Genomic DNA, 14,272 nt, shown 5'->3' with positions numbered 1-14,272 from the left:
AGTTGGATTTAAATAAATAGTCCTCTTGCCTAAATGTGGTTCAATCTGATTCAGAAATTTCATAATACGTGTACTGTGGACATAAGACAATTTATTAATGCAAACGATACCAGCACAACCATATTTTGATATCTTCAGTAATGCATCTTGTCTTTTAGTATGTAAAAAGCTGTCAAAAGGATATTACAGTTCCCAAAAAGCTCTCACAAGCCACTTAAAAAAGAAAAGACAAGCTGGGCCCTTGCAATTATTAAAACATGGTTGAGAAGATATCATTTCCCTTTATAAAACTCAAAGTAATCGAGATAAGTCACTAAAAAATCTAGGGAAATTCATGAGCACAAAATATGATTTTCACAGTGATGAAAAACTCCACCGAGTATTTTGTTAAGCTCCAATTCAGACATAGTTTCAAAGTCCAATATGTATCAGATTTCTAAACCTTGAATTTACCAATGTTGCATACCCAATTTGTAGTGTAATCAGGTTCAGGACAGCGTGCATCAAGGCAAAATTTCATCCACCTAAATTTATTCCTTTTTCATTCATCAGGTTCTTTTTATAAATTGAACATTATACCATTTTTTCTTTAAATTAATGTTATAGGAAGTTAGAAAGAAGAGAATAAATCCAACTGAAATAGGTTGAAGAACACATTTAGAATTGTGATTGGATGTGTGGCCTTTGAAACATCATATTACATTTGTTAAAGTATAAAAGATTAAATAACACCATCTCCAACAGCTTAGGCCCTGTTCATTTCAGATTGTTGCAGCCGATTGTGGCCCCAAACTGATTGTTTAATTTGGAGTCCAATAATCAGTTTGGGGCCCACAATCTGCTGCAACAATTTGAAACGAATAGGGCCTTAAGCTTTTTGAGTAATTGGTTGTTTCGCATGGTATTAGTGCAAATTGTATAGGTTCAAAACTCATTGATATTAAAAATCCACATGTAAAAGTCAACCCAAAAAGAGGGGCCACATTGTGCCACTTGTAAGCCAACCCTAAAAAGAAAGCCCATGCATGAGGGTCAGTGTTAAAATTATAAAAGATTAAAAAATGCCATCTCCAACAGCTTAAGCTTTTGGAGTAATTAGTTGTTTCACATTGCTTCTTCCGCTTCTTGAAATTTATGAAGCTAAAATAGATAACAAAATGCATAGATACCCTTTGGCAAAAGAGGAGGCCACAATAATATAACATCTTGATGTTTACATCAATTTACACCGTCCGGCTTCTTTTGATCTTTTATTAAGGGCCACAATTCTAAGTCATATGACACTTTGAATATTGGAGTGCGAGCCTTGGCACAACTGTAAGGTTGCTCAATTGTGACCTGGTGGTCACGGGTACGAGTCACGGAAACAGCCTCTTTGCAAAACTGGGATAAGGCTGCGTTTAGGGGTGTAAATGGATATTTGATAATTCGATAACCGTCCGCATCCGAATTCGTTTAAAGCGAATATTATCCGAATCCGTTTGAAGCGGATATTATCCGAATCCGTTTATGAGATATCCGGCTCTTAGCAGATGTGAATTTGGTAAATGGTATATCCGATCCGTTTAACATCCAAATCCGAGAAGTACATCCATTTATTTATTATTAATAATATCATCAATATTTATTTTTAGTAATGGCACACTATCTTTTGCTTATAAAAGAAAAGTGAATTTTCCTTTTAGGAAAAAAAAAAACAAAAAGTGTTTTGGGTCGGAAATGAAGTAATCTCTCATTTTAAGGGCATTCTTGGAGTTTGGCATGGCTTCTTTATGAAGCAACAAATGTGAGATGTAGGATGAAAGAGACAAATGGATGATGGTGATTGAAAGAGGATGGCATAGCTTCTAGAGAATTCTAAAGCAAAAAGGCCATCTAGGTCATTGATGGTAAATGGACGGCTCATATCAATTTCCAACTTAGGGTTAATAAAAACCCAAAATACAATTAAAAAAGGGGACTTCTAAGGTTTGCAAGGAGAAGCAAGAGAGAGGAGAAAGGAAGACGCTGCGACACCATCTCCGACATTCCTTGGTGCACCCAACCCCCACCAAAATCCGCTGCCGCCGATCACCTCCATTACCGCCAGTCACCTCCATCTCTAACCCAATCTCCATCTCCATCCTCATTTCTCTTCGTCTTCCACCATCAGCACTCCCACTTCCCCTGTTCAAAATAACCCAAACTCATTCCATCATATACACACACACAAAAAAAGAAGAAAAAACCCAAAGACAACTACTAACACCATCTCTCTCTCTCTCTCTCTCTCTCTCTCTCTCTCTCTCTCTCTCTCTCTCTCTCTCTCTGTGTGTGTGTGTGTGTGTGTGTGTGCCTTTGTTTTAAAAGGAAGAAGAGGATCTCATACAATTTAGGGTTTGAGAGTTAATTTTGAGAAGAAAAGGTAGAGGTCTAGTTTTAGTGTTTGAAAAATTCATTCGAGGAGTAAGAAGGAGAAGAAAGATAAGTGTTGCAATAATATGTTCGAATTTACCAGATAAACGTATACGGATAATATCTGAAGTTGAGCAATATTGGCTGGAATCGAATTCGGTAATAGATATTAAATATCCGTCGAATCCAAATCCGAATTTGGATATAGCCATATCCGCTTCGAATTCGATCCGTTTACACCCCTAGCTGCGTTCATCTAGCCTTCCCCAGACCCCACAATGGTGAGAGCGTTGTGCACTGGGCCGACCTTTTTTTAATGACACTTCGAATATCACTTTATTTCAGTTTTGTTGTGCAAAAGGATGAGACCGTGTTTGAACAAAGGCCCTGGCATGCACTTCATGTTTTTGGTATTGTTTGACAAATAACTCAGAGGAGAAAAAACAATGTCAGTTGGGTGCGGTCTTGGTTTATCAGACTCAATCATGCATTTTGTTACTGATTCATTTGTGAGGTTAATGTTTCAGTTTGTGACTTAATAGGCTGAAAGCTTAAAGAAGAATTAATTGCATTTATGGAAATTTCTGCATTGACGGGGATGCGTTTTTGTATTTTCTGTTGACTGCTTACTCAATGCAAACATATATTGCTTTTTTCTATTGGCATGATGAATTCTGTATGGGAAATCTTCACATTGCAAATAGAGAACAGCAGCCTAAGTCATTGCAAATACAGAACAGGAGACAAAGTCTTTCCCTCCAAATTACTAACACAAAGTTCACAATTTCCTCCATAATGGAAGGGAAAGGATAAATGTTGTTGTATTAGTGATATAAAATCACTTAGGAATTTCTTCTTTAAGAAGGGGCATTCTTGGAATGTGTTAAAAAGTCTACTAAAGAGGGTTTTATCTTTAGTTGGGTGATTATTCTAAAGAAGTGGATTTGGGGTTTTCTCTACAAGAAAAGGGTTTTCTCTCTCCAAGGGTTTCTTCTTCTTCTTCACTTGCAAAGACTTTGATCCAAGGTTGTTGGGTTCTCTTATGGTGTTTTGGGGGTTGTTAAAACATTGTAAGAGGGAGTTAGTTGTTTGCTTGGGTTTCTAGAAGAGGGTGTTGGTGGGGTTTTCACCATTGTTGGAGAGGTAAGGGTTTCAACCCTTGTTTGTAATTTCTCGTCATTGACAGTGAACTTTACTTTGCCGGATTGCCCGTGGAGTAGGCCAAAGTGCCGAACCACGTAAATCTCTTGTGTCTTTTGCTCTCTTATTTTCTTCCTTTATTTCACTACACTCTTGATTTGTGCACATACTTGTTTGGGCTAATTCCGTGGGTTGCCGAAGGCTATTTGGTATTGTTTGGTTCGATAACCGGATTTCTAGCGGTTAGGGGTGCAAGTTTGGCCCTGTCAGCCCTGACCCGCCCTAAGCCCGAACAGGGTTAGGGCTGGATTTTCCAACCCTGAGGGCGGGTCAGGGTTCATTTTTTTAGACCCTGACTCAGGTCGGGTCGGGTTCTGGGTTAATGCCTCGGGTACCCTGACCCGACCCGACCCGACCCTAAGTTTTCTATTATAGAATTGAACCATCTGCGCATGTTTCTTTTGCTAATGTTTTCTATTATCTTGGATTGATGTTTCTTTAGATTATTATTATTAATTGTCTCTGTTGCCCGTCATGTTGTTGAATTCATATTGTCTTATTTTGTTCCCTTTCTCTGTTTATTGATCATTTTGTTCTATATGATAAGTGGTTGCTTTATTTTTGGCACTCTTAACTGGTATTTGCACTAGGGTCAATTAGGGCCGGCCTGGCCCAGTCCTGCCCAATTAGGGCCAATCAGGGCAGGCCAGGGCTAGCACTAAGCCCTGTAGGGCGGGTAATGGGTTGGGGTTTTTCGGCCCTGACTTAGGGTCAGGGTGGGTCAGGGCCGAGATAATGGGATTCAGGGTTGGGCTAGGGTTTTGAAAAACCCGACCCTGTTGCAGCCCTACTAGCGGTGGGATCTTGCCGCAACAAATGTTTTCTGTAACGAAAATATCTGTTTTAGATTCCTTTTAGAATTTGTTTCTCATAATTGTTAGGGCATATCTTGTTCACAAATAACTCATTCGGTTATTGAATAATTAGGTTTTTCAAGTGGGTATTCTGAGTTGGGGGGAGGATTAAGTCAATTTCAAATGCTGAATTAACATTTCTATGATTTCAGTATCAGAGAAGGAAAAAAATGGCATGGAATAAGTTAGGGAGCCTAGAAACAAGTCTTCTACATTGCCCTGAATCGGGTTGGTTTGTGAAGTTGAGAGGACTGTGATTTTATATAGAGATTGTTTTATGATTCAGTTGTTTGTGAAAGGTGTCAACCAAGACTTAGGCCCTGTTTATTGGACCCAAAAGTCCAAAAGTGATTATTGGATACAAAATTAATAAGGGTGATGATTTTTCAAACCCCCCAGGATTATGCGCCCCCTTTTAACATGATTTGACATAAAAAGCGTTAAAGTCTGCCCACAATTCACTTTAAAAGGGGGCGCAGAATCCTAGAGGGGGCGAAAAAAAATCTCCCAATTAATAAATGCAATTTTAGGACAAATAATCAGTTTTGGACTTAAAAGTCATTTCTCAAAATCCAAAACAAGCAGTGCCTTTATAATCTAGGGTTTTGTTAACGAGTGGCCCAAGGTGCTTTGGAAAAGAAATTTTACACTTCTTTTTTGATGGAAAATCCAAAAAACATTTGTAGAAGTCTCAAACAACTTGGAAAATGATTGCAAAATTCCTTTTCCAAAGCACCCAGCACTAGTTAATAAAACCCTATAATCTATACCATTTATCATTTCTGTCTAAAAACTCTGGAATTGCACCCAAGACCTCAATACTCTACATTTGGTCTTAGATCGGCAGGATGGAAAATAGGCCGATTGGCCACTTGAGATAAAAACCATTATTAAAAGAACGGTACGAGGAGCAAAAGCAAAAGCACTTTGATGGAGGTGAGGAGCTAAAGCAGAGAAATAAAAAGGGAAATGTTATCAGCACTACTTTATTTTGACGAGGGCACTCCTCATTTTATTAAAAGAACGGTACGGCCAGTACCATAGGATGATCCAAACCGTCCATTAGATAGGCCACAGTACCATAGGATGATCCAAACCGTCCATTAGATAGGCCACAGCCTAAATAGGTTGTGCCCAAAAATCATTTATATAGGTAGATCCTAACCCTCCGATCTGAATGTTAGAGGTTTGATCCCAACTCTGTGTAGATCAGAGGGTTAAGATTAACCTATGGAAATAATTTTAGGGCACAACCTATTTAGGCTGTGACCCATTTAATGGACGGTTTGGATCAACTTATGGTGCGGGGGCATACCGTACTTTTAATAAAGTGAGGAGTGCCCTCGTCATGTGGGTGGAGTTTTCAATCAATTCAAAAGCAATCTGTCTCATAAGTATTCCACTTCCTCCCATCAAAAACAGTATTCCAAGCCAGTGACAGCTAAAACCCTTGGTTCCAAGTGGGTGGGACCCAATCCCCTGAGCTTTGATGCCTTTCTTTTCGTAATGGCTGGAAAAGACTTCACTTACCAAAGAGTAAAGACCTCATACTGTCATACCCATTTTCCACCCATTGTGAAAATCTCTGAGTTGCAAGAGAAGAGATGGCTGAAACAGTTCTATCCACTCTTCTTGAGTCAGTCGTTGGGAACCTGACCTCCTCCCTCTGGAATGAGTTCCGATCACTGAGTGGTGTTGATAGTGAGCTTGAAAAGCTCAAGAGTACGTTGACAACTATTCAAGACGTGCTCCATGATGCTGAGGAAAAGCAAATCAAGTCTAATTCTGTCAGAAATTGGCTTCGGAAGCTCAAAGATGTTGCCTACGATGCTGATGATGTACTCGACGAGTTCACCACCGAAGCTCTACGAATGAGTGTGGAAGGCAACAGTCATAATAGAAAGAGAAAGTGGTTCGTACCCAAGTTTCCCTTTTCTTATCTTGGTTTAACCCCAAGTTTATTTGAAGTAAACATGTCAAAGAAGTTAAAGGAGATTTGGGAAAGATTAGATGAGATTGCAAAAGAACGTCATGCCCTCCACCTCAGAAAGGAAGATGGAGGGAGGCGGCTTGAAATCAAAGAGAGACCACAGACAAGCTCTCTAATTGATGAATCACATGTTTTTGGTAGGGAGGATGATAAAAACAAGTTAATAGAATATCTGGTACCAAATGAATCTTCTGAAATGGGTGTCTCAGTCATTGCTATAGTTGGCATGGGAGGCCTTGGGAAGACAACCCTTGCTCAACTTGTCTATAATGATAAAAAGGTAGTGAATCATTTTGAACCCAAGATGTGGGTATGTGTTTCCCAAGATTTTGACGCTCTGAAACTAACAAAAGCGATTATTGAATCTGCAACTGGAAAACAACAAGACCTGTTAGACATGGATCCAATGCAACGCAAACTTGAAGAGGTGGTGGATGGTAAGAGATTTTTACTTGTACTAGACGATGTGTGGAGTGAGAAACGCAGTGATTGGGATCTCCTTAGCGTTCCATTTAGAAGTGGGGCTGGAGGAAGTAGAATCGTAGTAACTACACGGAGTGAAATAGCTGCAAGGAACATGGGTCCTACTTACATCCACCCTTTGGAGGGCTTACCCCATGATGCTTGTTTATCTTTGTTCAAAGAAAGAGCATTTGTGGGTGGGGATTCATATGCGCATCCAAAGTTACTTGAGATTGGTGCAGAAATTGTTAAGAAGTGTAAAGGATTGCCATTGGCAGCAAAGACACTTGGAGGCCTCCTATTCGCTATTATAGATGAAAACGAATGGGATAATATCTTGAAAAGCGAAATTTGGGATTTGCCTGAGGAAAAAAATGAGATTTTGCCAGCTCTAAGATTAAGTTATCATCACCTTCCTGCAAATTTGAAGGAATGCTTTGTTTACTGCTCGGTGTTCCCTAAAGATTACTTGTTTGACAAGGACAAGTTGGTCCAATTATGGATGGCACAAGGATTCATTCAGCCTAGAGGATTGAAACGAGTAGAAGACGTGGGTAATGAGTATTTTGATATTTTGATGTGGAGGTCGTTCTTTCAACTCTATCAGTCTACTGGTCAAAATAAGCACACAATGCATGACCTCATGCATGACCTAGCGATGTCCATTGCAGGTAATGAGTGTTTTCTATTTGAGGAAAATAATTCGAGGCAAATTTGTGAAAAAGTTCGCCATTCATCCGTTATATGTCCATCTCCAACAGTTCTCTCACTTTTCAAGGGATGCAATAAATTTAAAACCTTACGCACATTATTGTTTTTATCTGCATATGATAGGAGAATTAAGCAACCCCTTCCGGATGTGATCTTCAATTTGAGATGCTTACGCGTGTTGGATTTGAGTGGAAAAGGAATACCAGTGTTGCCACGTTCAATTGGTAATTTGAAACATCTACGGTACCTTGACCTCTCTCGTAATCACATCACAAGCTTGCCCGAATCAACATGTAGCCTATACAACTTGCAGACGCTAAAACTTAGATACTGCGGAAAGATGGTTGAGCTTCCAAAAGATACGGGCAACCTAATTAACCTCCGGCATCTCGATCTTATGAATACACATCAATTAAAATTCCTGCCACCTGGAATTGGGAAATTAACTTCTCTCCAAAAATTGTGCGGAGTTTTTGTGTGGAACAGACAGATTGGAGTGCTAAAGGACATGATGAACCTCAGAGGAGAACTTCATATTTCAAACCTTGAGAAGGTGAGAAGTGGGTGGGAGGCCAAATGGGCAAATCTGAAGAATAAACCCTACCTTCACGAAATGACCTTCACATGGTCAAGGTCAAGGTCATTTGGTGAAGGTGATGAAGAAGTAATGGAAGCCCTTGAACCGCATACAAACCTCAAAATTCTGGAAATAGTTGGCTACAGTGGTGTATGTTTCCCAAATTGGATTGGGAATCCACTGTTCTCGAATCTAACAAGAATTATCATCGAGGGTTGTCATGGATTGAAACGCCTACCGTCTCTTGGGCAGCTCCCCTCACTCAAAGATCTCCGCATAGGAGACGTGAATGAATTGACACATGTGGATCATGAGTTTGTTGGGCATGGCGGGGTTAAGGGCTTTCCATCACTAGAGTTTCTCGACTTTGGTCAATTAGATTCATTGGAGGAATGGTGTGGAGTAGAGGAAGGCGAATTTCCCCGCCTCCGTGAACTTAAAATAGGGCAATGTTTGAAGCTGGGGCAATTGCCCCCTCTCCTACCTGCAGTGGTAGAGTTAACCATTCATGATTCTCCAGAGTTGATAGCTCTTCCAAGGCTCCCATCTCTTAAAAAACTAAGATTGTCGTATTGTCACGAGGATATATTTATATCTTATGTGCCTTACCTCACTTCTCTATCCTCGTTAACGCTCGAAGGATTCCCAAATCTAACATCAATACCTGAGTTCCCGCAACCCCTTGTCAAACTTGAAGAGTTGACTATTTTCTTTTGTTCTAATTTGAAGGATGTGGGGTTGCAACACTTTCCCTCTCTCCAATTTCTGGATATAACAAATTGTGATAATCTGAAGTCCCTATCCAAGGGGATGCAAAACCTGACCTCCCTCCGGATTTTGGCTATTACACACTGTCCACAAATTACTTCCTTGCCGGATGATGGTCTGCCTGTCACACTCGAGTCTTTGAACATCATAGGATGTAGCAGGACGCTAGAGCAACGATGCCAAAAGGAAGTAGGCGAAGATTGGCCCAAGATCTCACACATCCCCAACATTGAGATCAAGGATAGTTGACGGACTTGAACATCTTAATGTCCGTCGTGTTCTCAAACCAGACACTAGGAGAGATATAAATGTCCAGGTGCGATCAAATGCCAGAGAACTATTTCTCTTGCTTTGTTGTTTTAATGCTTCTTTCACTTTTTTTCTTAATAAATTACTCATATTTCTCCTTTATTTATTTCCATTGTTGTGTAGTTTAGATTGAAGAATAATTTGCCCAGCAAATGTTCGAGAAGAGATCTGGTGGTGGTGATTCTACAAGAGTATGTGGGATGGACAAAGTAGCGTTCACCGCTCATCAAAGGGCAAAGCGTTCATATTTTTCTGTAACTGTTCTCCTTATTAGAGACATTGGTTTCCGTAGTGATTTTACTTATAGTTCTTTTATTCTCCATTATTTATATTGTGATGCTGTTATTTTTTGTGGTTGATAGGGTTTACTAATTTGCAGGGTTCGGGTTTAAGTTTTTAGAAGAGACTAGCTATAGAATTGTTTCACCCTGCTGGTATGTGGTCTTGCTTTGTCTCTTTTTTTTCGCTTTTTTTTTTACATGTTGCAATTGATAATGTTTATTGATTAGCAGAGTTTGGGTGTGACCTATTGGAAGAAATTATGTTTATTGATTAGCAGAGTTTGGGTTTGAGCTATTGGAAGATTAGTAATTTCTGGAGGCTGGAAGTGTAAATCGTCAATTCTCTGCAGGGTACTGGATGTTTTGCAGTTCCAATGTGATTTGTATTTTTTGAACAAAACTTGGTAGAGTTCACTGCTCATCAAAAGGCAGAGCGTATTGCAGGTATCTTCTTACTGGTTTGTACCTGATGTCTAACTTGTGGTTTTGTTTATAGCCAAATTGATTTTTGGATTTCATTAAGATGCTATTTTTTAATTTATTCTCTCACAATTATACCAATGTTAGGTACATGTTAGGTTTGTAACGAAAATGTCAAAAGTCTATGGACTTGTCGAATGTGCTAGGCTAATCCCTTAAACCACCACTTCAGAATTGTAACATTCCACCAAGCTATGCAATAGGCTTCCCTGGTGGCTCACTATGTGACAGATTTTAATCTAGTTTTTCCTTATAACTGTTTTCATTAGTCGTCCCTAAAGCTAGTTTTTCTAGGTGGTTCTTTTCATAGGACGTCCCTTCCATCAGCAGCCCATTGCTCCAAGTAACCATTTTCACATGTAACTGTAGACATCTCATTTTGTTCTGCTTTAGTTGGCTATACATAGCTAGTTGCTACAACTAGGATGATGAGCGACGATGCACTTTTTTTGGTCAAAGAGCCTTGCTACCTTCCAGATTCGGACGATATGCGATAGAATACTAGCTTTGCAAAAGCCGAGATTTTCACGAAAGAACATCCCTTTGAGCCACAAAGCACGGACAATGGAGGGAATGTTCTTCATATATACAAACAAAATTAATCAAGGTAACGATTGTAGCCACCATCCTCCATACAAATCACAATTCCAACAGAGGAAAACAAGGAGAGAAATCAAGGCTTGCATCAGGTGAATCAAGACACTTACTTAAGTTGTCATTGTTTGGCAGGGCACTAGAACTAGGAATGGATGATCCAATGTATGGTATCTGAGTAGTTGCTAGAGAGGTCTAGTACCCTGCCAAGCGTGGTAATGGTAGGGTTTTCTTCTTCTTCTTATTCTTCTTCTTCTTCTTCTTCTTCTTTTTTCTGAAATGGAAAGTGGTGCAACACGAGGAATTCCCAGGAGGTTACCTATCCTATACTACTCTCGTCCAAGCACGCTTAACTTCAGTAGGGTTTTCTTCTAATGGGCTTTCTCGATGTCCTTGTATCATGGTATTTCCAAGAATGGTAGTCACCAGAGTTTCCAGGAATGCCATCATTGGTATTTTATTTTTGAGCACTGCTAGCAAAACTGGATCTTGTTTTGCGGGAAAAAATGGGCAATGATCATTGAAGCCACATCCACAAAAGGACAAAAGAAGGGAGCTCACATCCCCATACAGCAATAAATGAGTCTTTGAAAAGGTCAAATCAACAGTCTTATCACTCCCAATTTTATTTTCAACACGGGATCCCGTTTTCAAAGTGTTTTCCTTTATTTTTGGTATCAGGAGTCATTTGGCGGCGCATCATATTTGGGTCCCACTAGGAATGCCAAAAAAATGTGGCCAGTTCGGATTGTGATGCGGTCAGTGTAGAGTGAGTAGTGGGTGATTTGTGTTAAATGCACGGGCGTGCCAATGAGTGAATGTCTACAATTTAATTCTAAGGGTAATCAATTTCCATCCCATGGGCTCGGATTTCAAGTGATTGAGAAGGATAGGGTAATGTCACTTCTTCCTTGGGCTCTATTGCCTTTTTAGACAAAAAGACTTTTAAAGGACGTGTAGATGCATGCAGAATACAAATGACTCGATAGAGATCGACAAGAATCCAATTAAATTCTTAATAAAAGAACACAAACAGATGTCAGTGCGACAGGTAGATAATTAAAAGAGAAATACTTACCAGACATGAATTCATTTCGTTGTCTTCAATTCTCGTAATGAACTAACTAATGGAAAGTAGAAGACAGTGGCGAAATGTAAAATAATATAAAGACAAATTATGACAGATTTGATGTTGGTTCTGAGATCCCTTCCTTGGAATCATCTCCTCATATAGACTTCAATTATAATCGCTTACAAGTGCTCCATATCTTTGGGAAGAAACCTGTAATAAGTGTCAACTTCTATTTCAAATTGTAAATTTTAATCTGTTGAGAACAACTGTTGTTGTTATCTGTCGGGGAAAATGACTCTTGGTAAATAACCGTCTTGATTCTAATGGATGAATATCAAACCAATGATCCAGTCCCACGCTACCGATCATAAATTTAAAAATGGGTGTAAAGAGCTTTTCATTCATTAGGCAACTTTCATGACTTCTAACAATGCATGGCAATGAACAAATTTTTGGTTAGTCAGGTATTAATAGTATTGTGTTCGGCAATAGTTCTCTGCTGGCTTTTCTGCTTTTTTGGGTTATCGACAATGAAGTAAAAAAACGAAACAAATCACAAAAAATGGCATTTGTCATACTTGACCCGCAACCCTGTTTCTCTAGATCTCGTGGTGGCAAAAAATGTAGATTCTTCAAAGTGATGCAGAGTCACTTTCTTATGTGAGGGAGAATTAAAATCTTTGCCCATGAAAATCAACCGCTTCCTTGTTTCTCCTTTTCGTCTATGGACTGGTAGCCTTGCTGGTTACATTCCCCACCTCTTTCCTCACTCTTTTCTTGTATTTTCCTGCTCCTTTTCCCCTTGCAGGCCTTCTTGATGTCTTTGGGGTTGTATCACTGTTTATCTCTCAATTCAGCATCACTTTTACTAGCTTCTCTACATCATATTAGTAATCTTTTTTGCAGGGGTTACACACGTGCATATTTCCACCATCTTTCCCATCAATTTCTCAATCTATTGGTGATTGTTGCTGCTCCCTTGGACTGAACATCTTCCCGGCTTCTCCACTACTCATCTTGGACCTCTTATGTGCGAGATTTGAGGCCGGCGTGTTTACCACCAGGTGAGATATTACCAGTTGGATATCTGCAAACTTGGGCTACAAATTTATCAGTTCAAATGTTGAGCCAAAGGCCTGCACTTGGATAAAACCAGAATATAGGGAGATGAAGCTGAACACTGATGCCTCACTGGATCAAAATGGAGGCAGTCTAGGAGGTATCCTTAGCGACAATGACGGGATGGCAATCGCCATCTTCTCGGAATTGGTAGACATGGATGAGATATATGCTCGTAAGCTTCAAGCTATTAGCAAAGGCATAGAGCTGGTTCTGAAGATGGGTTACTACAATATGTGGTACGAAACAGATTCAAAGTTTGCTGCAGACATCATCAATGGCACCTCAAAAATTCCTTGGAAACTTCATTCGTTGGTCTCCTATATCTTGGTTAATCTGGCAAAGCTCCAATCTTGGAGGCTAACTCATACTTGGAGAGAAGCCAGCATGGTGGGTGACTATCTGTCTAAAAGAGATTGTATTGTTAAAGGCTTTCCTTTTGCTCTTCCCCTTGCCCCTCCTAAGCTCCTTGATCTGATTAATCTAGATCGTGAGGGGCACGTCTACTTTCGATTGTAATTCACTCTTATGTATTTCCCTTTCTTTTTTAATATATCTGCTCAGGATCCTGCCTAACCCCTGCTTACCAATCAAAAAAAAAAGTGAGATATTACCGATTGTTGTTTCTAGCCATATTAGACCTGATAATGGTCACCGACACCCCTTGGCCAGCCACCTTTCACTGAATCTGTATTTGTCATCGGAAATACAATTAACTAAGCACACCCAGTACGTTGAATCAATCACCCATGTCCAAAGTTGGTTCCTTTCCAAATCTCCATAGCCATTTCCCTCGCAAGGCTTTTTGGACACTTCTCAATCTATGGATTCCCACAACCCCTGCTTTGATGGGTTTGCAAACCTCCTCCCATCTAACTAAGTGCATCTTCTTGTCATCCGCACCAACCGACATGAATTTTTTTTACCGTTCAATTTCGTTAACAACATTGATTGGGCATCCGAAGAGGGATAGCTGGTAAATGGGGATGTTAGCTTAAACTGCATTAGTTAAGGTGATTCCCCCCCACCCTAGAAACACAAGGCTTGTTCTTGTAATCATAGAAGTTTCATTGACATCAACACTAGACGAAAGCGTTGCTCTTTCCTGCAATATTAAATGAATAATTGATATGATTAAATTTTCCTGTGGAAAGAACTTGTACCAGCCCATCTTTCCAAAGTGAATGCTCAAGTAAATGGAAAAATCATCAAAATGCCAAGAAAACATATTGTATAACTACAGAGAATATGCTCCATAATATTTATAACATATAAAGTGCTGCTTTCACACTGCAATTCAGAAGGAGAAAGCAAAAATGTCCTATCAGCAAAGTAGAACTTACAAAACCAGTACGATTAACAGACACCATGAAAAACTGAAGAATGTTGCCTTCCCAAGATTAGCAACACAGAATTATAGAATAGTTCAGAAGAAGGCAAAAGTTTATTTGACCATAATCT

General features: G+C 39.6%; 1 protein-coding gene and 1 pseudogene across 6 annotated transcripts; both read left to right on the top strand.

Moving 5' to 3' along the window:
• The first annotated feature begins 5,950 nt into the window (after positions 1-5,950).
• On the top strand, positions 5,951-13,380 carry LOC143882017 (putative disease resistance protein RGA3 pseudogene; annotated as a pseudogene). Of its 5 annotated transcripts, XR_013252072.1 has the most exons (6): positions 5,951-9,272; positions 9,394-9,519; positions 9,645-9,699; positions 9,778-9,990; positions 12,599-12,756; positions 12,849-13,380. The product of XR_013252072.1 is annotated as a putative disease resistance protein RGA3 pseudogene, transcript variant X4 (transcript). The 5 variants fall into 5 exon arrangements; XR_013252073.1 differs by having other exon boundaries at positions 9,897-9,990; positions 12,599-13,380; XR_013252071.1 differs by having other exon boundaries at positions 9,825-9,990; positions 12,599-13,380.
• Positions 12,860-13,330, top strand: LOC143880607 (uncharacterized). Its single transcript, XM_077383594.1, has one exon. It carries the CDS (start codon positions 12,860-12,862, stop codon positions 13,328-13,330), a length of 471 nt encoding a protein of 156 aa, XP_077239709.1.
• Positions 13,381-14,272: the final 892 nt, after the last annotated feature.

The sequence above is a fragment of the Tasmannia lanceolata genome, unplaced genomic scaffold, assembly GCF_043159265.1.
Source record: "Tasmannia lanceolata isolate RefF3 unplaced genomic scaffold, GAP_Taslan_0.1 ptg000007l, whole genome shotgun sequence".
Lineage (NCBI taxonomy): Eukaryota > Viridiplantae > Streptophyta > Magnoliopsida > Canellales > Winteraceae > Tasmannia > Tasmannia lanceolata.
The sequence above is the reverse complement of the archived record's forward strand: the minus strand, read 5'-3'. Positions and strand labels throughout refer to the sequence as shown.